The sequence below is a fragment of the Tigriopus californicus genome, chromosome 12, assembly GCF_007210705.1.
Source record: "Tigriopus californicus strain San Diego chromosome 12, Tcal_SD_v2.1, whole genome shotgun sequence".
In the NCBI taxonomy this organism is placed as follows: Eukaryota; Metazoa; Arthropoda; class Copepoda; order Harpacticoida; family Harpacticidae; genus Tigriopus; species Tigriopus californicus.
In genome coordinates, this window is record NC_081451.1 from 9532578 (window position 1) to 9556561 (window position 23984).

Below are 23984 nucleotides of genomic sequence, written 5' to 3' on the forward strand. Positions count from 1 at the left end.
TGGTCACGATGAGGACAAGCGGGAAAAGCGCCGAACTTCTGCTGGTTTTCTTGGTTCAAATTATGACGATTGCCTCTATTGAGCATGGAAGAAGCCGAACTTCCATAATCCACCAATTAGCAGGTGATTATTAAGATTTCCCAGCAATGGTTGTACAAGCACCTTATTCTGGGATTGTTTGTTTGGTTTTTTCTTCCGAAGTCTCTCGCTCAGACTACAATCTGATGCTAAGTGTTCTAATTAGGTGTTGTCTTGCTCCATGTCACAGAAGCCATCAAATTGTACCTTACCTTTAAGAATAAGCGCAGTCATGCCCATTTAAAGGGGTTAAAGAAGCACTTTATGGTGCATTTGAATACTGCAAAGAAGCTTGAACTTTTTTTGGCCAGGATAAAGGGCCAGGGAGTACCATAAAACACCCTCACTTAGCACATCTGAGGGGAAAAATGTTTGTAAACTTGGTGTCTTGACCAACATGCAATAAATGATAGCTGTATTCTAGGCAGATTTCTTTGCTTCCGGCAAAATTATTGCACACCCTCAAAGTGTCCAAGAGTTGTCTTTAGGAGGGAATTAACAAAGGAGCCCAATGAAAATACCACAACCCCCATATGGACAACTTGTGTTTTTTCAAGGAAAGCTCAGACTGCTGGAATCAGCGGGCCAGGCTTTTTAAATGTCTATTGTTCAATGAGAATATATCTTTTGTGATATTAGAAGTGTAAGCCCAATGTCATTTGAATAGCATCCACGGAAGAGGTGGACTTGATTGTTTTAATCTGTCTGAATTCTTGAAGGCTTTTACTTTCTTGTAAGATGAGCATTAAACTTCAATGATCATTAGAATTAATCCTAAATTCTGGTTAGGTCAAAGCTCATGAATGCTTGTGAAAACGTAGAGTATCAGATACCTTTCATATCTTCTCTGAATATGGTACATACAGTCCCATAAATAATATACAAATTGCATCCATTCCTTCTTTTTTGTTTCCATTTTAAACCTACTTCATTTTGTGCACAGAAAAGGTCTAAAAAAAAGAGATAGGATCTTACTTAGCTTCTCTTACTTTATGATGTTCTCCCTTCGTTTTTTCACTTGAGGAAGCTACCATCCATCTAAAAGTTCGTGTTAGTTTTATTTAAAGTCTGATCTGTTTTGCATTTTTTGTTCTTTCTGAGAATTGCATAAGACTAATTGGTTTTCCACGGAAATGTTTTCTTATAATATGTAGGCAGGCTTTGCATATTGACATTTATCTTTTTAAACCAATAACAAATAACAAAGTGTGTTAATAAATGTCACTAAGGGGCAATTTCTTGTACTGATATATTGAAATATTTGAGGGCAGAGCAAATATGAATGTAATGGAAAAGCTATGATAATGATAAATGATGCTGAGGTCCATTTATCCAAAAGAAAGGTCTGTATCCTGACGAAAATTATAGAAAAAAATGAATGTTTTTGATGAGCCCGGACTCAAGTCATTTCTAAAAGCTTTAAATCCTACCAATCTCTCAAAAATTGAGTAAAAGACTCATGTGCCCTTGGACTTGAGTCCGTACTTGCCCCAACACTACTGATTACGATCCTTTGGCTGATTTAGGAGTTGACCAAATCTTAGATCCTTTGCTTTTTGTCTCTTGCTCAATCATTTTTGATCACAGAAATACATTCATGTTTGTGACTGATTTGCTCATTTTTAATTTTGATGCAGTTTCATAGGAAAAACTTAGCACTGAAATCTAGATTTTTTGCTTAGCCGCTGTTTACAGTTTTGACTTGAAGTAGTCAAAAGCCAAATTTGATGTGTACAAATCAACTTTCTGGCAACTAGCAGGTAAAAACCTACTTTTCTTTTGCTTGTGAAAAGAAAGCCAGAAAATGAAATCAGTGAGTTTTGGGTTGCATTTGCATTGTTGAGAGTGAAACTTAAGTCCATGAAAACCGGTTTTCATAAATGAAAAGAGCAAGTTAAGACTTGAATAAATGCAGCTGCCCTAGTTTTTTGGGGGGTTTCCTATTTATGAAAAGTTATATTCCTTGCCTGCCTCTACTGACCAAAGCCTTACTCTTCTTTGTTAGGTCAACATAACCAGGATTGCATGGTGATCATGTGTAATGAACGGATTCCCATGGGAGACTTGAGTGATTCGCCTACTCCTTGTTCATTATTTGCCCCCTCCAAAAAAAACAGCGGTTATGAGGACAAAAAACTCAGGAAGAAATCTCATTCTATATTCTTGGACTTCTGTGGTGAATTTGAGACTACCACCAACTTTCTTGAGAGGTCATACCACTTTGGCCATGACTTTGTCACTAAGGGTTTGTTCCATGAGAACAACAACATCTACTTGTTTGTTCAAGATCTGACGGAAGTGGAACAATTTGAAGGCTATAAAAAGCTAATTCGTCACGAATCCTTGACCATAGTCCTGGAAAAAGGAAACTATCCCTCCTTGTACAAACTCTCTCTTTTGAACTCGATGAAGTTTGAGCTTCATGCCATTCTCAAATCCAACGGAATCATAGAAAATTTACAAGTGGAAAGGAACAAATTCCTTGGATACACCATGAAAGTGGCCATTATGCCTTGGACTACCAACACCATCGCTGAAGAGAACCCGGAACCTGAAAACCGTGGGAACGTGTCTTTAACGTACATGAACTACTCTGGCTTTGAAGTGGAACTATTGAAAGCCATTCAAAAGAGTCTACAAGTGAACTATGAGTACTTGAACCCAACGGACGGAGAATGGGGAAACACACTAAACAATGGAAGTTGGAACGGAATGGTAGATCTCGCTCTCAGAGGGGAGGTCGATTTCATGATGGGGGACAACATGATGACGTATTCGAGGTTCTTGGTGAGCGGAATCCGTTAGTGGCTTTTTATTGTAGTTCTGGTGTACATACATAGCCCAAGTAAAGGCTTAGTGTACACTTCGTCCATGCTCCAAGACTCAATTTATTATCGAACACGAAGGCAATGTAGCAATTTGGCGGCCTCAGTTCCCAAGAACTAGGAAATTGGGAACGTGCACGAAGCTTTTGGGTGACTAATATTATCATACCTATTTGAGTATGAACCTTATTGGCATTATACACTAAAAGTCAAATCTAGTTCATAGTATTAAAAGATAAATGAGCCCTAGCGATATTTTGCTTTTAATAAGATTATTAAACAGCCGTGAGAGCACGATTCAAGTTGGGATATTTTTTTTCTGTGGATTGTTATAGATAAGAACTCTTTCTTTTACCTTTTCTGTAACTGGTCGGATTTTACCGAGGGAGGGTGCCTTGTTATTTAAGGCCTCATCGGTGATAACTTTAATGACCTTCAACACTTTGGCCGTCCATAAGAGTATCATCAACAAAAATGTCTCCACTGGCCGTTTTTCTTTTATTTCTAGAAATTTGCAAAAGAGTTATTAGGCCACTCTCTATCATCGAACTTTCTAAATTGGTCATTATTAATTACATGAACAAGCTTGATGAAGACTAAATACTTACAAAATAGTTTGAATTTCCACAATTAGTTATATCATTATCTACTAAATCAATAAAAAAAACTGAAGAAATATGAGGCACACATTTTGATAGACACTCCCCTTGAGAATATTGGATTTGAACCATCGTATAAATAATTTTCATATTTCATACGTTTCCATACTTTTGTAAGATGATTATATTTCTTTCATCGGCCGATTTTTAGGCTTGTCTTTGAGTTAATTTTTTTATCATAATTTTTTTTGCATCGTTTTGTGGTGCCTTCTTTCTCATAAAAACAACCTCAAAGACTTCGTGACATTTATCACCAAACAATTATGAAAAATCCTATCATTTCTAACACAGGTACAGTTTGACTTGAAAGTCTTGGGCAAATGAAACTAAAAGCACCATTCATCAAACTATACATTTTCTTAGCACTTGTGGCCACCCCTGAACTTAAAAACTTTCATGACCCTCTTTGTTGTTTTTGGTCACTTGATAATCCCTATCACACCATTGGCTTCGTTCTGTATGTGGAATAAAATGTGTAAAAATATATCTATCCAAATGCGTTTATTAATGCTTCCCCCCATTGCCTGTCTGTCCCAGGGTTGCACATCAAAATCGCTCTGAGAAGGCACCAAAGGCGTTACATGTTTTCACTCCTAGTTTACATGAACAATAAGGTCCGCCTTCAATGACTCAAGGTCTAAACACCGAGCAGCCTAATCCGCCTTTTTCAGTTCATTGTTCACGTCACTCTGTCCATTCTTGAGCGTATGGCATTTAAGCCAGTGAAAGAACGCGATAACGCAGTCAAACTATAAGTAATGACCTTATATCATGTTCTGCTCAACATAATGAAGTTAAATTAGTCATGCGCATGACTCATGATTTGACATTGGACGTGTTAGTATAAAGAATGTAGCAAAGAGGTTGTCTTTTGAGCAATCCAAGCCAAATGGCTTTTTGGGAATGGTTTCTCATTGTACCTAGATGGCGCAACCATCACTCAGCTCTAGTACAAATCAGTGGCACTGATTGGATGGACATTTCATTTTGGTTCACCCCTGTGCAAAAGTGTCCAAAAATACCAAACGTTAAAGCTGCAAAACTCAGGGCAACAGTGATTTGAACTGATTTCTTACTTAAAGGCAAAGCTCATTGATTGTTCCAAAAGCTAAAGAATGCTTTAAAACCTTTGTCATGTGCTTCAAGCATACCCAAAATAAGATTTTTAAGTTGCAATTTCTTGATTTTTTTTTCGTTTCAGACAGTGAGTACGTACTAACGCCTGCGCTAGCATGCACTTGGCGAAAAGGGTTAAAAACTGGGATATGTAAATTCTATATCCATATTTTATTCAAACTTTAATGCATGCATTTTCTATAGCTTCATTTGATCAACAAGGTCGTGTATTATGGGTACTTTTGTGCGAGCATATTGTTGTTTCAAGTCTTGGCTACCGGTTGAAAATAGCAAATACTAAAAATTCAAAATCTTTCCTGATTGCTAAAATTTAAAGATGATATATTTTCCACATTTGTTAGTTGTATTCTTAGTTGTGCACGATGGTTAGATTGTTGGTTGGTATTTTGGCAACATTTTAGTTGAGAGATAACTGTCCATTATTGGAACCACACCTCATATTTTTTTTTACATTTCTCACGACTATGTAAACTAACTTGCAGTTTACCTAATCTTGATGGATCGATTTTTTTGGAATTGATGGTAACGGTTGCCTGATTTATCAATGATCAAACATTGTCTAATGCCGTTTGTATTAATAATTTGATTGATCCCATTATACATGATTTGATAACTTACAAGAATTGTTAATGTATTGAACAAACCAATACAGAGGGATAAAATAATTCCACCTTTGCAATTCATTGTTTCGATTAGTGCTAAGGTGGTTGCTAGATTTGAGTTGTAGAAGAGTCGAATCTTTTGTATAAATTCGAGATTAGCAATCAGATTTGCTTTGCTTCAACCTACGGGCCCTTTCTTTTGACAATTTTTAAAGCAACATTTTGCTTTTTACGGGATAAAATCCATACTAATATTCAGTATTTTAAATAATGTCCCAAAATAACGGCTTACCTTTCTTCCATTTTGCCTCAACACCTAACCCACATTTTCGTGCTTATTTAGACATCAGAAATTGCAAATACTTGTCAACCCACTTTAAAACTATGTATATCATAGTTTTCAGAGGAAAACATGCTTTGAAAGATTCGGAACAACTCTATTCCGGATCGAATCTGGAAAAGGGGGTGCATCGTTGTTCGATTGTAAAGCACTTTCAAAATGATTTCGAATGTATTGATTAGAACGAACTTGGAAGTTTGTTTTTCAGATATGAAGAAAGAAAGAATGCATGGAATTAATGGGCAGTGCTTGTCAACTACAGAATCTCCCCAAAATTTCAAATTAAAATGCAACTGCTTTTGCTCATTCAAGAGTGTCGTCTTAATTCTCGTACTTTGTGTACGTTATTTTAGATTGAAAACGTTTTAAATGCTATTGTGTTGACCTTTCAGGTTTTAGATTATACTGTTGGCTTTGGGAGTGACTATATGACTTTCTGCACTCCATTGCCCCGACCTCAGGCTACTTGGAAGCGCCTTTTGGCGCCTTTTCGTCCCACTGTTTGGTTGTGCTTCGTGGCATCGATTTTTGTGGCCGGCATCGTACTCTATTGGTTCCACAAAGCCCTATACTGGATGACCTCACTGGAAGTGTTCAAGATGAGCCTTACGGACAACTTCTGGTTCGCCTACGGATCGCTCATGGGGGAAAACCAAGTTCAAGAGGCACCTGCTTGGACTTTAAGGTGATGAATCCAGAGTTGCAAGGGGTAAAGCTCCATCTAGCGGCCTGCGAAGAAAAGATGATAAGACGCATAAAACGCAATGTTTAGGCCTCTTCTGCTCTATTTCATTTTACCAAGCAAAAAAAAAATCGTCTTTTTCTTATTTTTTTTTCGCTAACTGCAATAAAAAATACCTTTTAAGAGGTAAAAGATTTATCATTTATCTTTTTGGTCTTCAAGTTTTCTATCAAAACAAATTAATTTCTGAAAACTTAGAAAAAGCAATTCAGGTGTCGAACTAACTTCTAACTTTCTCTGTTGAAAATAAGTTAGTGACCTCCCTAAAACATGGATGTGGATTGCGAACGGAAGTAAAAACTTTTTTCTCCTAAACTGTTTGCTTTATTCCAACCATGCACTACATACGACCATAAGATCTTATTGAATTGAGCCCAAAACAATACTCAAGGAACTCAAGAGACATTGCAAAGTTATGTAGCAAACATTACATAAAATTCGAAGTTTTGGCCTTCTCCTTGTCAGCTATACAAGCTTTCAACAACATAACTTTGAAACAATCCACTTTATAAGTAAATGGTATAAAAATGACCTACCTTTAACTGAAGAGATCTACGTTTCTTATTTTATCACTTTAATTCGAAAAGTTGCTCAAAATAGCCCTCTTTTGCGTTTTACGTTCTTCACTCCAGAGGGCGCCTTGTCATTCAGCCTCTACCAAATAAAGGGCCGATTGGGCCATTTTTTTGTTATTGAATTATGATGCGTTTGTGTTGTTTTTGACTAATTCTATCAAAATCTTATTTTCAATTAGTGCCTCGGGTCACATAATGACAGGAAAAGAAATTGCGCTCAAGGCAAGGCAAGAGCAGTGTATGTAGCAATCTATCGTGCCTCTTCCCGTTTTCTTTGTGCCGTGTGACGTAGCAAATAAGGGCCGTTATTGCTATGACCAATAGTAGGCCAATTTGGCGTGAAGCTCGTTTACAGTCCATATTTCTAAAAGTTCGTGGGTGACGTCAATACTCTTTTTCCGCTTTGATGTTCGAGCAATGGAGGGCGCCCTTGTATGAATAATAGGGGGCAATATTTCTTCATGGACGCAACCTTAGTGTAACGTGTTGTATTGGTACTTTATCAAGCCACTCAGGTTTGCATGAAGTATGATGGAAAATGTTTGAATTTCTGTTTTTTTTATCTATATGAAAAATGGCTGGTCTGTGAAGAGTGTTAGTATAGTAACAAGATTTTGCTATGTTCTGATTGTCTACAGATTGTTTCTTGGATGTTGGGTGTTTTATGGATTGGTCATCACCTCAAGTTACGGAGGGAACTTGATTGCCTTCATGACCACCCCTGTTTACACTGATCCCATCACAGATCTGCAAGGTGTTATTGACAGTCAATTACCATGGGCCATGGTACTTTATGGAGAAGAGGAAGAAAAGTTTATGGCTGTGAGTAAAGATCCTGTGATCCAAAGGATATGGCAAGACAAAGTTGTCATTGACTTCTCTCCAACTCCAGATGTAAGTTGTAACTCATCGCAGATATACAAAATATTTGGATTTGAACAAAAGAATGGCAGGTGATTACCAAAAACGTTTTTGTTTTGATTGTCTCTTCAACTGGGAAATCATTTTTTGTCATTATAATTCTTCATCGCTCATTTGGCTATAAAATAAACAAACATTAAAATAGCGTTATCCATAGGTCTTGTAATGTAACCATGTTTCTCAAACAATGTGAATGCCTCAGTTATGTCTGATTAACGTTTTGTATAATTATTACTATTACTAGTTACTCTAAAATAAGATAAAACGCAAATCTAAGTATTTCAAAGTCAAACACACTTTTTTGAATTCTCATAAAATCAAAATGTTAACTGAAATGGCCTATATGTGGCCCTTTGCAAATGCTGGCCCATGAAATTCCCATAAAACAGCATCCGGCACGACAAAAACTTCAGCAGACGTGGGAGAGGAACATATTCATTTTGACTAATGACTGGCGGTCGGAAAAATAGCATTTTAAGGGTTACATTAAGTTTTGAACTATATTTCTTATTTTGAGGCAAAAAGGTTGCCGCAAAATGTTACCATAAAGTAATCTAAAACTGACGATTTTGGGGAGAGGAATTGAAGGCCTTTTGTCATGTTTTGCCAATGTTTAGAAGAGCTACATTCCTAATGAATTTTTCTACACGTAACTAACCCCCAAAAAACTGAAAGATGAAAATATCTTGTTTTTGCAATGTTTGCATTTCTTGCAAATTTCTTTACTTTAATCATACCTTCTATAAAGAATGCATGTTTTGGTTGGCATTGATAAGTAGATGAAGATGTATTTTCAGTTTTTCTATGAATTCTACTTTAAGGTGTCTGTATACACTTGCCTTAGATTATCATACAATTACGGTACTGACTCTCCGAACCATTCATAATTTCGGGATGCTTCAAAACATGAACTTCACTTTGAAGTGTCAGATCTGAGTCTACTTTGAAATTCAATTTTTCGTTGATTTCAAGACAGGACTCAACCCAGAGAGTTCGTGAAAATAATAATGAAACAAGTTTTGCCTTGAAAATCGCCAAAATATTTGAGTAACCAAATAAATTATATTCTTTCAAATTTTAATAACTATTGATACATTGAAGCAGGAAAGGAAAATGACGTCACCATAGAATTTTGAGTGTTCTTTGTCTGGGAATTGAATTAGAGTTCCAATTCATTTATTCATTAAATAGATGGTTCATGTACTTTTGTAGTTTCATAAATTGTCACAGCTTTACTCATTAATGCGCTTGAAAATTACTTTTTTGCTGAAAAAAGCTGTTTTTGGATTTGATTATTCTACGTTAGAATATTTTATTTTTACAAAAGACTTTTTAAAACCTTAGAAGCATTTATAGTCTTATATTGCGCGTTGTATCTTGGTTTTTTAGTGCCTCTACTGTGTTGAAAAGTAGCCCAATGACCTCCCAAAATTTGCGCTGACATCATCAGACAACTGCTACTTAAAGGAGTCAATTTCTTACGTTGCCGGGACTTACTTTGAATGATTTTCAAAATCTAAAAAAAACAAACCGTTCTTGAACCAATTTTCCGATCCCTACTAATGACCATTACCAAAGATCTTGCTCGGAATTTTACTTTTCTGCCTCTTGACGTTAATGGCTAAATTTCGTTTCCAGTTGGGTAAAGTTCGCGCGAGGGAAAATGTCCTTATTGATTATCGATCAGGAATGGAGCTTGGTATCTTCATGCACCATTCCACACCATCCGGAATCCCTCTAGTTTATTTGTCACCAGATCCGGTGTTCAAGTCCAACTTAGTAGGGTTTGGGTTTCACAAGTTCAACCCTTTCCGGATAAGATTTGACGCCGTTATTGATAGAGCAATAGAGGTAAGATCTGTTTTCTGCACTAGCTGGCCTCTTATTGTCAAATTAGGATTGATTCGGTTGAACGTTTTGGCAAGCTCTCCTACCAGCAAACAAACATGCCTGCCAGTGGCACTGACGCAAGTTTGGAGCTTCAAACAGGTTTCATTGGAACTGGCCAATATTCATCGAACAGGATTAAACATTCATTGGAGGAGCCAATTTTGCTTCACTGACAATGGCCTTAAAACAACGCTGATCTAACCGTTCTAATAGTTTCTGGAGAAACTTCGCTTTGGTCACCTTAGTTATGGAGCACGGCAGTAGTGGACTGGAAAGCCCTCTGAAACCTCGCTAGAAGACGTTACGGTTTTGATTTACCTCATAATCGAGTACTTGAACATGAAGATGGAATTCATTGAGCACTCTGCCAGAAGGAATGCATCATATCAGGAGGTAACGCTTAGCTCTACAAAACCTCGCTAGAAGACGTTCGATCTTCCATCGAGCTCTCCACTCCACTAGTGATGTACTCCATGCTTTAATTGACGGAGCTTCAGCGATCATCTTGAAGCTTTCCAGTACACTACTTCATTGATTAGAGCGCGAATACTTAAGTTGGTCACATATTTTTTTCTCATATTTTTTTCAGGTAAAGGTTAATAATACCTTCCAAGCTATTAGCTAAATATTAACATACTAATGGGAAATTAGGATACAGAAGGATTCAAGAACATATGATGTGAACAATGTTTGTGAAGCTACACCATATTTTGGAAAAAATGCATTTGTGGTAATTCTGATTCTTTTTGCAACCAAGATTATACAAGGTGAATTGTTGCATACTAGAAGTTGGAAACGCTTTTACTGTTTCTTGACATATTTGCTAAGATCTATCATTTTCTATGGATGATTTGATCAGCCAAGAAGGACAATACGGTTAAAGGAAGTGACTCTTTGTCAAAGTTACAACAATGTGCATCATAGACATTGTTGCTGTTCATTTGGAGAGCCTTTCTTGTTCTTAAGGATGATTTTTCTGAATTGGCTTTTAACAATATTATCATGTTTCTTATTGCCGCTTCTTCAAGAATTATCATTGGACCATGTTGTCCTTCAATTTATTATTGCTTTTCTCAGTCCATCAAGGACGGAAATGGAACAAGGTGTTGCCCAATATGATACAACCTCTCTTGAGCAAAAGCCAATATTTTACCAATCTATTACATCTCTTACACGTTCACAATCACCTTACTGTGTTTTCAATCACACACCTCCAAGTTATCACACAAATGATTATCACATCAGATAAGTCCCTCCTCCTTTTGTTACTCAGCGTAATTATTTATTCATGGCTGCACTTGTTTTGCAACAACTGAGGGATAAATACAAATGATTCAAAAAGCATAAAAACTTACAGAGATATTATATGACGTCATTGCCTTATTTCGGAAGGTTAGTTGTACTTCTATGCTTGAAAATTGCAGGTGAAATGATCAACTAGTCATCTAGACCAGTTTTACAGTTTTTTTTTTAAATCGCTCCTCCAACATCTTTCTTCACAAATCTAATATTATACCTCACTAATGGACGCAGTGATTTACGTTTAAAACGGGACAAAAGGAAAAAATGAGGATTTACGCAGATGACCACTGCTTTGTTGACAACTTTGAATTACTGCATCACTTAGAGTTAAGCTTATGTTTCCCTTAATTGTATTGAGTATAGAAACAATGTTTTCAAAATCTGACTTTTTCCATACAGGGTAAACAATTGTACAATTTGCCGTGTTTTGAAAAAATGTGTGTAAAATTAGTTGTACTCTACATCTCTTGCATTTCGCGGGTTCAGGTAAAGCAAAGGAACAGTGATATAATTGTAATCACTCCTCCCCATGACGAATTTATTGTAAAATGGTAAGATAACGTACTGATATGAAGTTGATTAAATATGAAGCCCAGAGTATTGAGGTGCCTTAAAATAGTTTTTTCGTGAATGAAATATCGCAAATATAAATATGTTGTTCTTCAAGACTTCTAAATATTTCTACTTAAGATCCTTATGACTTGAACGCTTTAGTAACGTTTCAGGCTTTGTAAGGATGATCTATTTCAATTTACCCTTTGGTAGAAATGTTGGTTCTCTATAGCTTTTAGGTTATTTTGCCTGTGTTAAAGAGCATCATTGAAGGGCTTCAATTCGTTAAAAGTATATGTTGTGCTATTTTAAAGATGTGGCAAAGGAGCTAAAGTTATGTCTTTTAGTTAAATAAATTGTCCAAAATGTGGCCAAGAAAGGTCTTAGGTTTTTAATTTCTTTTCCTAGGTCTAGTTAAGACTCAACCCCATCATGAAAATCTGTATTTGAATTAAAAGATTATTCAAGAATGTGATGTACATACCATTGAGAATTGTCAATAAGGCGGAGGTTTTGATTACATTTTCAGGCTGGTTTGATGCACAAATGGAACGAAAAAGCTCTTCACGAGTTAAAAACCAGCTCGGAATCAAGTATTGCGAAGGCTGATGAACTCTTCACAGGATTTCGACCTTTGGCCTTATCAGATTTGGTTGGGATTTCCATGTTCTATGGAGTTCTCATCGCCATTTGCTTTCTCTGTCTCATGGGCGAGATTGGTCAATTCTTGGCTGGAAACCTCAACAGTCAGACTGTGGTTCAAGAACGGCGAAGAAAGCGACCAGCGTTAAATAGATATTGATGAGGTGTGATAAAAAATGAAAGGAATCTGTTGCTGACCGATTGTATGCCACGTATATTTTTTGAAATATGTGATGAGTCACATGAATGAATTACATTTATTTATTGGTAGATCCAAATGTAAAATAGATTAACGGTTCGAAAACAAAGCGAACATTGAAATTCAATTTGAAATCATTCTGGCTGGCTGAAAGCACGCGAAAAATGCGCATAACATATGGCGCCACTTTAATTCAAGGATTAAAGATTAAAAGACGAAGAAATGGTTTTCTTCTAATTTTAAGGAATCCAACCATGATTAAGCTAGCATTCTAAGAATAGTTAGATCCTTTGGTTCTATCCATTGATGTATCATATATTTCATGAATACTAAATCATATTAGCAATGCAAATCTTTCTTTCATCTTGTATGAAAACAATGTATAAAACATGAAAGAATTGAGCAGAACCTCACCACAAGACGTCCTAACAGCTGAATATATATTCCGTAATGGGCCGGACTTTCTTCTTCAAAAGACCATTTCTGCAAGTGCTGATGCATGTCGGTGGTGAACTTCGACATTGCTATTCCGAGCTACCATCCATAGATTTGAGCAAGAGTTCATACCTATGGATGACGGCAAGGAGTGGGTCAAGACTAAAATTCCTCGAAGAATATTCTATGATCCAGTAACCAAAGTCAAGCTTTTTTTGTCTAAATATTGAAGATAACGCATTTAACACCTTATCAATTGTATCAGTGTTGTTTAAATGGTTTTCATTATCATTTAGTATCTACGTACAAGAACTTTGTTGCATTTTTATCAAGTCATCAATTCCATTTGGCTTTACTCATGCTCATACCATCACACGCCATAGTTTACATTTTCCCATTAGAAATACCTTCAGCTATGAACGATAAATATCCAGTCAATGGCCACCATTTGGTAATCTAACAACCTAGAAAAGAAGAGAACTCTTTGGCGGAATTAGTATTGGTTTAAATTGGGATAAATGCGAAAGTTGAGAAAATGATAGAAAAAAATGTAAAAATCCCGAAAAGCGTGAATGTTTCGTGAAAACTGGGTTTAATGGGCACAATTTGGACCTTCATCAAAACAAACGAAACTCTGGCCGAAGGATTTTAAGAGACACTGAACAGTTGCAAGAGAACGACATTATATGAAAAAAATTCATAATATTCTGGCCAAGTTTACAAAAGCATTCAACAACTTATTTCTCAAGATAGCATGCTATGTAACAAATTTCAACTATTCTCTGCACTGCTTCTCGTTCTTGTTAGGGCAATTTCTTCTTATGAAAGTTCTAGGTAAGACCTTCTCCTAAATTGTCCTAAGAAATTTGCTGTATTTAGAACTTGATGTTGATTGACAAGCAGCCTTCCGGACATTGTACATAAATATGATTTAAAAGACGATATTTCTTAGGTCCCTCGCTTTGATTGGCTCAGATACAATGTCCCTTTTTGTGACCCAAAAATTCGTGGTCCAAAATTGAGATACTGGTAGCACCTATTGAATCATTGTGAGTAAAACTGTCAATACTTATAGTCCTTGCCATTCTCCTCTCCCTTCTCTCGTTGCAGGCAAACAAACCGAGAAATACAAGAATATCTGGCTTTAACAAGATATTTTTTGCTGACCAACTTGTTACTGATCTATTCTAACATCATAAACACACCACCAACCTTTCTGAGAGACCTTTCAAATCCTATAAGGCTAGAAATACAAACAATTTCGACATTGAAAAAGTGATCGACAGAGAGCTATACATTGTACAATGCGTCCCGAAAGTTCTAGCTACAGCGATGATGGATTCTTATTTAGGTTAGGTGAATCTTTCTAAAGCATTATATTTACCAATGCAACCCCTTTTCATGTTGATTAAGATATCAACTCGTTTTGCCATTCCAGTCATCAGGTTCTCCAAGGTTTTGGGATCAATCTCAGACCACGCCGTTTTCAATTGGAATTTGAGTTGGTCAATGTTGGTCGCCCCCCGGCATCTTTGCCAGTCTCTGCTTCATGATTGCCCAAAGATTTTCGATATGTGACAAGTCGTGAGTTTGCCCCATATGTCCTTACCAGCCAGAATCCGGGTAGACAACCTTCGAGAATGACATTCCAGCCTTCAGTATGCCTAATCCATGTCCACGAAATTCAAGTCACTCGCGAGATTGATATCTCGACATGACAATTTCCACCAAAATGACTTTAAACTTGCTCATCCCAAAGACCGCAAAGGTTAGGACCAGAGCAATGTAAGCCACACATTCAAGACCAGTTAATCTGGCCCAAAACATGTTTTAATTTGAGTACTTTCACCAAACTTCTGAAAGTGTGCTTTTCCTAGTTATATTGCGTTGGAAACGATGATTGCCAAAGTGTTGATGCCTTGTCAATCCTACAGTATACAGACCCTTGTAAAATAATGATTCACATGTCACAAATGTTCGGAATTTTATCCATAAGGAATTTGAAACGTCTCCCAGAAGAGTTGGCGGCTTATTCATTGTGTTACAGTACTTGAGCAATAAATTGTTCATTTAAAAATCTCTTGACAAAGTCCGGCATTTTCGAGCGTATTCTCTGATTTCAACGTTTGTTTGTCCGCACCTAGTCGAAGCAGAGGGCGCTACCTCCGCTCAATGAAAAGGGCTATTCGGTGTGCCTCTTTCCCTTGTTGGTGTTTCATTACCACCTTTTGGCGGGTGATTTGGATGTGCCACTTTATACTCTTGGTGCGCTTGGTAGAATCTTGTTAGATTAGTATAGGGGATATCAAGCGAAGGAAATTCAAGCAAAAATGTGGTCCGGCACCCTGATTTTGAGCATTTTTGGGAGGGAGAACTAAGACAAACATCACAGTCAACTCGCACCATCAACCCATTGAATTTTCAATAATAGAGTGATTTTCAGTGAGCTGTGTTACAAAACCCAACAAAATGTGCATATTTGGTGCAATTTGGTGAACGCATTATCAAATTGGCTCAATACCACTATGATATTTGCTTAGACAAGCTGGTAAAATGAAACAAATGTCAAAATTCAATGCATGCACAGTGCAGTTTGCCTGGGCATGTTGTCCTTGATTTTGCTCCATGGAATAGCGTCAGTTGCGCATGAACGAGCTCACTTGACAAGCGCTCCCCATTGACCCTAGTATCACCATCCGTATGACATTGGTTCATAAGGCAGCAGATGAAATTCTAGAATCATTAAGTTTGGAATACCAAGGTAATATTTGTTGTGGTTTAAACACCTTTTGATTAGTACTTTTTCTATTACAATTTTCAAGCATTTTTACATCGATTGCTCAAGAGTCTCATAAATGTAATGGTGATAAGCTTAAAGAGACAAACAACAACCCAAACAAGAAGCAATAACTAAAAGCAACTTTACTGAATCACACTTAAGGATTGATGTCTTTTGTAAAACATCGTTTCCTTGTTGTGTTTTGTCTTATTTTTTATGAAAATATAACCCGGAGGAGCACATGAGCTGATATTAGTATATTTCGAGAACAAAAAGAACGATCGAAAGAGCCTCGTTTATTTAGCAGGCGGAACATGCAATATTACTCAACCGTTTACGAGGTAGTTCAAGCGATCAATTCGAGTGAGAAACAGGTCTTTTTGATCTTCAACGTTTGGAGCTAGGTTTCGAGAAATAGACGTATGCAATACCGATGTGTTTAGCACCAACCTTATCAAGGTTAAAAATCTCTGTTTGTGGTGAACATTTGGACTACCAATTAGTGTCTCTGTAGCCAGAAGTGATCCGATTAGGATCCAGGATGGCCAGGATTAATATCTCCGTCATTTCATATTCCATACCTCCGTGGAAAGGATAGCGATCTCACTCATAGTTTGACCCTTGTTGAAGACGGAGCTCCCCCTCAAGTTTCCACGATGAAGGACTACATTTTGCCTCAAAAACTTGTGCCTGGACAAGAGCTTGCCTCAATCGGCGACAGAAGTAGGAGTGTGTTCCTGATTCAATGTCGGGATGGTTGGGTGGATAAAGGAATGGATCTCATGCTTCCCCATAAGAACATGCAGTCCGATAATGGTCCTGAGTGTTCCTTGAAGAACGATTCTCATGGATCCACCAACAAAAGTCGGTGAGTAGATACAATCCTCGTCAATTGACTTCCAGAGGGTTTGGTGTGTGATATGGACTTTTTTTTGATAGGAAACCTTGCCATTTGATGTTTGAACAAAACCCTTTAAGAATCATAAGATCCTTAGGGTCGTTCATGGAGGACGAGGACGGTCAACAGCTTTTGGATTGCGTTTCTGGCGTCTGTCAAGGTGCGTTATTCCTCCCTTAAAGAAAAGTAAATTGTGGGCAAACTAATGATGGATACCCTCGCAATATTGTAGTTGGTCATTGTCACCCAATGGTTTTGGAGGCAGCACAAAGAGCAAGTGCTCTAGCCCACATTTCGACGGACTCAAACGCTCATGTGATCTCCAGTGTGGATATCATTGTCAAGGATAATTATCACTACATACCTAGACTATTGGCTACACTCCCAAAAAATCTCAATGTTGGTCTGGTTCTCCACTCAGGGTATATATATATATCAATATGTTCTTGGCATTCCAAAGGTGGTCTTTGTTCATCTCTTGCCAAATGTCTGGCGGAAATGGCCAATGATTTGTAGTTTTTAAGGAGGATTGAAATGTTTCAGATCTGAGGCTAATGACTTGGCACTTCAGTTGTCAAAAGAGTTCACTGGCAACCATGACGTTATTGTCTTTGAAAGCTCTTTTCATGGGTGTTTGGGAACAGTCAGTGCAATCAGTCCCAAAACTTACAACAATGACTTCAATCCAAGAGATTGGGTCACAATTATTCCAGTTCCTGATTTGTTCCGAGGCCAATTCAGATCATCAGACCCTGAAGCTCTGGAAAAATATTTTGAGCAAACTAAGGAAATCATTCAAACCAAGCTGAATGAAAATAGAAAGGTGCGTAACTATTAGACCTTAATTGCCTAGAAGTCAAGTTTACCATCTGTAAGAGGAATTCTTTCACTTTAGCTGCAGTCAGGGTGAAGTAACTTTTGCTTTGAGATTATTAGTCAAAATTTGTAACAGGTTAGTGGATGAGATATTAAATAAATTTATGGGTAGATAAGCTTGCTTTTAAATCTTACGCCACTTTCAACATCAATCCATATTTGAAGAAGGGTACTCTAAGACACTCATTACTATTGATAAGTAAGATTTCAAAAAGTGTCAAATACGCCTTGGTCAGTTAACGCCTTAACAGTTAACGAACGGACGGTGCATGCCCACCTTTGTCTCTCACTTTTAGATTTGCTCTTTGCAGTTTGCTTGCTTGATCACGGAGCCCATCTTCACTTTCCATTCTCTGACCATACCAGAGAAATCCTACATGCAACGTGTTGTCAGTTACATTCGCTCTTTGGGGGCCCTGATTATCATGGATGAGGTGCAGACCGGCCTTGGCCGCTTGGGGCAGAACCTTTGGGGATTTCAGAACTACGAGATCGTTCCAGACATCTTGGTGGCCGGAAAGCCTCTTGGAAATGGATATCCCCTGGCTGTTCTGGCCACCTCGACAGAGATCTCCCGGAGCTTAAAAGATTGTCACAAATACTCTAGATCTCAGGTGAGCGTCAGGATTATGAACCATTGTGCGCTAATTGGACAGAACAGGAAAATGGAGAACATTTGTTTCAGTTCGTTCCAAGTCCAATGCAGTCGGCCATTGGTTGCGCAGTTTTGGACGTAGTTTGCCAAGAGAATCTGGTGGCCAATGCAGATGAAGTGGGTTTATTCATCAGGAATTCTGTTTGCGGGTAAGTCTGGCAAAGAGTGAATGAGAAGTTACGATTGAAATGTAATCTTTTGATCTTAGTCTTATGACATCGCATACGACGATTGGAGATGTTCGAGGCTCTGGATTATTGGTGGGGATTGAGCTGGTGCAAGATATGAAGACCTTAAAACCTGCACCCAAACTCGCGGAGAGCGTCTTGTACAGGTGTGTAATATCATAACATTTCAATCTTTTTGATATATTGCATAATGTTCCAACCCTTACGATAAGATAACTGTAGAGACGTTTTAAGCATTAATTTTGACCAAAACCAAGATTTTATTTTTTTGAGACTTTGTTTGAATTGGAGGCAGTCGATTCCAATAAAGTGTTTGCTTTCTTCAAAATCGTCGTGAAATAACGACCTAATTTCCGAAGGAAATAAAGTGAGCCTTTATTTCCTCTCGCACTTGAATGACAACAGACATTAACTTCGAGTGTCAAGTTTGCATCGATTTATGTCTCATTGTCATTTAGAGTCTTAGAATCATTGGTTGAGCAACCTATGTACACGCGTAAAACCGTCATGTTGTAATCTATTTAATAATATGCCTTTGATACATGCGTTGAAAGACATTACGGAAGTCGATTAGCAAAATTACTGTTTTTTTTTATTCTGCCATCATCACAAGCAAGCATCATCACCAGGGCTTGGGTTTTTTTTTAATTTTGAATTTTAGATCAACTTTGAATATTTTTGAATTTTTAATCAGACAAAAAACTTTCGGAAAACTTATAATTTTATTGAAAAATTGTATGGTAAAACCTCTCCAGGACATGGCTGGAAAAAGTTAACATCCACACTTATCAAAAGCTCACTTTTTGTGGACTTCCTTACCGCTTCTAGCATGCTAACTCCAACAACTCAAGATGAAATGTACATAGCGTCAGTGAAACACTGAAGGACAGACAGTACTTCGTTATTGTGACTTGCCTGGATATAAGTAACTCTCTCATTCCCCCATTGTTCATTGTTACAACTTGCCTTCTTGGCCAAGAATTCAAGCTTGTCCTGAAATACCTCACGCACAAAAAGAGCAAATATAAAGTTGCATCCTTTTTTAGCCCATGTCTTTTCACCCTGAGATAAAGCACCCAGAGTTACCAAATTGGATCGAAAAACCTGCATGGTTTAGGGCATTTATTTTGGGGTCCAAGTTTGGAGACAATTTAGGGTCCTCAACAAAAATCGTTTTCTCCTGCTTGGTAACTTACAAGTTGTATCTAAGATAGTTGAGGGTTAAAAATATAGGGTCCAGATGTAATCTAAATTGACAGGCTTTTTTGGTTTGTTTTTTTTCACATGTTTTTCTAACCGCTACAGGGAATGGAATACTCAGGACTATTAAAATGTTTTAGAAAACTGTTCGAACAATAACCTTGGTTGATGCAAGTGCCGAATTATTAGTTCAAAACTGTGCAAAAACCGTTCAAAGGAGCCCATTTATTGACACAAAGACCATTCAAAAGAAGTTTTTTTCGACTTTGATGTTGCAATGTCAAAATCATTGGCAATTTCGTCATTGAACACGATCTTAGACTATTTTGGAAGTGTAAAGTCACTCACTTTGATTAAGGTAAATAAATTAATCTAATTGCAGACTGAGACAAGAAGGGATCACTGTGGCTGTGGAAGGTATTAACAACAATGTCTTAATTCTGATTCCACCTTTGAACTTTTCAAAACAAGAGGCAGGCCGTTTCCTTCAAGTATTTGATCAAATTGTTACTGAACTAGAGAAGCAGATGATCTGTCAAGTCTCATGGGGAAACGAGCTCCAACGTATTGGTCTGAAATTGGATGAGAGTGACCAGTCTTTCCTTAAGTAAGAATTCAAATCCTGTCTTTTTGGTTCCCTGTGGCTTACGCTTACCTGTTGTGTATCATTCCGTTAGATGGCGCTCCAAGGACGAGCAATCTGGAAATCTATCTGGCGATTCTGGACAAGGCTCAAGCATTTCGTCTTATATGCGCGGAATGTCCTGCATATCCTTTTACGGACCTGGATCCCCCAAAGACAGTGACTCTGACTCCGGATCGTCTGGATTGACGGCCTACAACGATCTTGATTAATGTTTCACGTTATCAAAAACTTGCCCTTGATGTTATGTTCTGACTCATGAACCAATGTGATTAATTTGTATGGATTCATGGTGTGTCATAAACGTTCATTACAAATACCAGATAACCTTTGTTTGGCAATGGTAATGGTTTTACGGTTATTTTGATACTTATCATACTTTTCTTGTATTTTGTTAATGTGATACCTCCTGAGGCTCTTGAAGCTCCAAATCCATTTGAAAGTAATTGACCTTAGATTAGAAGGTTGTGCTAATCGGCTGATGCAAATTAGTCCTTTCGAATAAAAAATACCGAATCTGGTCAAAAGTGATGACAATTGTTTAAAATTGGCCATTGTATGGATGTATTCACATTCCTCAAATCTTACTATCAAATTGGATGGAAATTTGCAATAGTGCAATATATTTCCGAAACCTCTAATTTCGAGAATACTTGATATTTCACTGGCTTTTCAATTCTATTGGTCACCTTGAGTTTTCTCGTTTTTTGTAGTTCGGGTGCTAACGTGAATCATTACTGATGTGGTCAACCTGCATGCGTCACAAACATTCAAACCAGTACCGCCGATTTTGATCCCGGTTTACCATTTTGTATAATGTATATACATCAGATTTTATTTCATAGTTACTTTTACGCCATGACATGACCAAGAGTCGCAATAAAGATTATTATTATTGTTTGTTTTTGGGTCAGAAATTCATTTTAATTTGATCTGAAAAAATCGAACAGGGATCAAACTTGGCAGTACTGGTTTGAAAGTTTGCTTCTCAGGCAGATTGATCACATCAGCTCTAGCCATCACATCGTCTGTATATAGTCCCGTAGCCAATAGGCAGTGTCATAGATCATATATTGGTTCTCCGTCTGTGGATATGCCACCTGACAGAAAAAGGTGGCAGAAAGTGGCAGAAATTCCTTCAAAGGCGATTTTTGCCAAGGCTGGAAGTTAGACATAGACCCAAATATACCCCCAGTTATCTCTTTTTTAAGGAATTTCGGCCTCTTTCTGCCATCTGGTCAAAAATGGTTTTTAATGATTTCTCATCCGTGCCTTACTTCAGCCTTTACTAAATAAAAACAAACAGGCATGACTGTGACGTTGCCGTAGACCTTGCTTGTTAATCAAGTTCGTTGATGTTGTCCCCGGCTTAAGGCTACATATTTCCACAGACTATGTCAATTGAATGACAAGCCCGGTTTCTTCAGTGATCACAAAAGTCCGGAATGCCACCACAATTATTCTTGATTTGAACGACTGAGGTCTAATTTGCACAACGGGGAACAATAGGACCAAAGCTGTTGAAGTTCCTTAAACGTAATTTCAGTAACATATTCAATGAGACTCACATTTCAATTCATGGACCAATTGGACGTCGGTTGTTTAAAAGTTGAGATAGTACAGAGTTGGGGAGAGTCCAACTTTTGACAGGCTAGTAAAGTCCTTCAATTTTTCAACTTTTCTAGAAATTTGATTCAAATCCTGCAAAACCCCCAAACCTGTTTTGTCTGAAATATGAACTAGCTCAAACGCGTGTCCCGGTGAAATTGGCTTTGATGTGCTTGATGTGCACAAGTAGAGTTTGGAATATTTCTTGCCTTTTTGGTTTGAGTTTTCACTGTCTTTACTAACCGTTACAAGAAATGTAATCCCCGGTACTATTAGAATGAAAAAATATTATTTATCTGATTGTTACCACTTAAAAATTTATACGATATTTGGTTTACCTACAAATTTGAGTTGGGACACCAGGCTAGTTCTTGAATGTAGGGTTAATGTGGAAAGTTTGTATCACCAACTTAGATCTTTGAATATCAAAGTGAAATGAATTGTACACTGTAGGAGTGTGAGAAAGAAGAAAGAAGGACTTCATTGGTTTAGCTGGCTGATTTGAAGAATCTGAATGTTTAGTATTCCTAAGCTGAATCTTATCTTGGTCAATAATCAATTTCAGTCTACAATCGATACGAAAAACTTCAGAGGCATGCAATTTCGGCCGAATAATCTGGTATTTTATGTGGCAAGTTGTGATTGGTGTAATTGCTATGCAGCTAAACTATTTTAGTAAGTCATTTTGATTCATTTCATTCTCCGAGGATGCAGTTGCAAAAGTAAAAATTTACATTTTTTCTATTACAATTCCAGTGTTTCTCATTGCATTGTGGGAACATGTAAGGAAACTCAAGTATGTTCTGCTCGTCTTGCCGATTCGACTCAAGTATTGCTTCTTTGCAAACGTATAGTGCTTTTAAATTTGAAATAGTGTGACCCAGCCACAATCAGCCCCGCCCGAAAACAGACCATCACCATTTTGTGAAAACCAGTTTTGGTGGGTGGATTCTTTCTATCCCATCCTCAAACACCTTAAATCAAAGACTGAACAACCACTTAAGTGCCTATTTGTGTGCCAACTTGGGTTTTAATGCATTATGCACAAAACAGGACATGTCTCTTGACAACTTTTGACGCTGTGCACGACAATTTTATCAAAAGTTTCGCAACCAAATTTACAAAATGAAGCCATCGCATTCGTTTAAGACGCTTTTTTTAATGAGATGACGCTATTCTCTTCCAACCTAGAAAGTTTCACACAATCGCTAAGAGATCGATACAAATGATTGAAAAACTGGTGATACAGATTTCAAGTTTGAACTTTTCAGTCCATGAGCTTCTTTCATCATTGTTTCACCGTGTTTTGCATTTTTGTATACTTGGGAAAGTGTCAGTAGCTCATCACATCAATTTTATCCGTGTTCATTGCTGAAGCCTGTAGATTTATTCTAGATACTGGACAACTTTTGATATGAGGTGCCTGTTTAGATAACGTGAGTTCAACAAAACAAAGCAGCAGATTGAAGAAAACACTGTTCCTTGCTGCATGAATCATCTTTGTACTCTCCGGAATCCTATTCCCAACAGACTGTTGGGTGCCATAGCGGAACAGCTTCTCTTTTAGAACTAGAACGAGCACAAAACCTCGATTTGTACTCTGTTCAATTCCCATTTTACATACATGTATTTAAGGGAAAAGCAAGCCTCTGGGGCTGTAAAATAATACAAACAGACATCTATCTAGACTCAGGATTGAATTTTATTTCTCTTAGAGGTATAGCCAAGATGCGAAATCTGCTTTATTACCTTGAAGTCACGTTTGGGCTTCGGCTAATAAACGTCCAGTAAGTGAAACCAGTTTCGGACGCGGGTGTTGATGAAGAAACCCAGTTTATAATAGAAGCTAAGATGCGTATCTATTTTGATTCTAAAAGTAATGGCGAGTTTTGGACAGAGATCAACAATTAAATTTGATGCCAATGAATTATAAAATGTGGCTTTTCTGACAGCCATTCGATTACAAATATACAGCGGAACAAAGGCAATTGTACGGCCAAGTCTCCTTCTTATAATAGGGGTGTGTCTGAACTATGAAATGACAAGTTCGGTACTTGGTGAGAGATGTTCTGGCATTCATTTCACTTGTTATTCCTTTCTCTCAACTGGAAACTACTCAAGTCTAAAAGTGAGTAGGCTGGAAAGTGTCAAAACAGCCCAATACCTCGCCAAGCTGCCCATTAAAACTCTGTTCTCTCATTGGCTGGCTTTAAAAGGAACAAAGCCATGGAAGCACCA

The 23984-nt window shown here is 37.5% G+C and overlaps 2 protein-coding genes across 3 annotated transcripts; both read left to right on the forward strand.

The window, feature by feature from the left end:
* Nucleotides 1–12535, forward strand: LOC131892101 (glutamate receptor ionotropic, kainate 1-like). Its single transcript, XM_059241845.1, has 6 exons — nucleotides 1–123; nucleotides 2084–2865; nucleotides 6034–6326; nucleotides 7597–7852; nucleotides 9518–9730; nucleotides 12153–12535. Exons 1-6 carry the CDS (start codon nucleotides 9–11, stop codon nucleotides 12423–12425), a joined length of 1932 nt encoding a protein of 643 aa, XP_059097828.1. The 5' UTR covers nucleotides 1–8; the 3' UTR covers nucleotides 12426–12535.
* Nucleotides 12536–16133: 3598 nt separating this feature from the next.
* LOC131892042 (5-phosphohydroxy-L-lysine phospho-lyase-like) lies at nucleotides 16134–21038 on the forward strand. 2 transcript variants are annotated; one of them, XM_059241766.1, is made up of 9 exons: nucleotides 16138–16546; nucleotides 16618–16736; nucleotides 16809–16998; nucleotides 17120–17399; nucleotides 17764–18066; nucleotides 18138–18256; nucleotides 18316–18441; nucleotides 19878–20102; nucleotides 20173–21038. In XM_059241766.1, exons 1-9 carry the CDS (start codon nucleotides 16335–16337, stop codon nucleotides 20348–20350), a joined length of 1752 nt encoding a protein of 583 aa, XP_059097749.1. In that variant the 5' UTR covers nucleotides 16138–16334; the 3' UTR covers nucleotides 20351–21038. The 2 variants fall into 2 exon arrangements, with proteins under 2 accessions (XP_059097750.1, XP_059097749.1); XM_059241767.1 differs by lacking the exon at nucleotides 19878–20102 and having other exon boundaries at nucleotides 16134–16546.
* The last annotated feature ends 2946 nt before the right edge of the window (nucleotides 21039–23984 follow it).

Bases quoted from the DNA above. Each gene is read 5' to 3' on its own strand.
- LOC131892101 (XM_059241845.1), top strand. From the start codon at position 9: ATGAGGACAAGCGGGAAAAGCGCCGAACTTCTGCTGGTTTTCTTGGTT. The intron at 124-2,083 runs GTGATTATTAAG...CTTCTTTGTTAG, and splicing joins CATAATCCACCAATTAGCAG to GTCAACATAACCAGGATTGC. The intron at 6,327-7,596 runs GTGATGAATCCA...GATTGTCTACAG, and splicing joins GCACCTGCTTGGACTTTAAG to ATTGTTTCTTGGATGTTGGG.
- LOC131892042 (XM_059241766.1), top strand. From the start codon at position 16,335: ATGAAGGACTACATTTTGCCTCAAAAACTTGTGCCTGGACAAGAGCTT. The intron at 18,067-18,137 runs GTGAGCGTCAGG...CATTTGTTTCAG, and splicing joins ACAAATACTCTAGATCTCAG to TTCGTTCCAAGTCCAATGCA. The intron at 18,257-18,315 runs GTAAGTCTGGCA...TTTTGATCTTAG, and splicing joins ATCAGGAATTCTGTTTGCGG to TCTTATGACATCGCATACGA.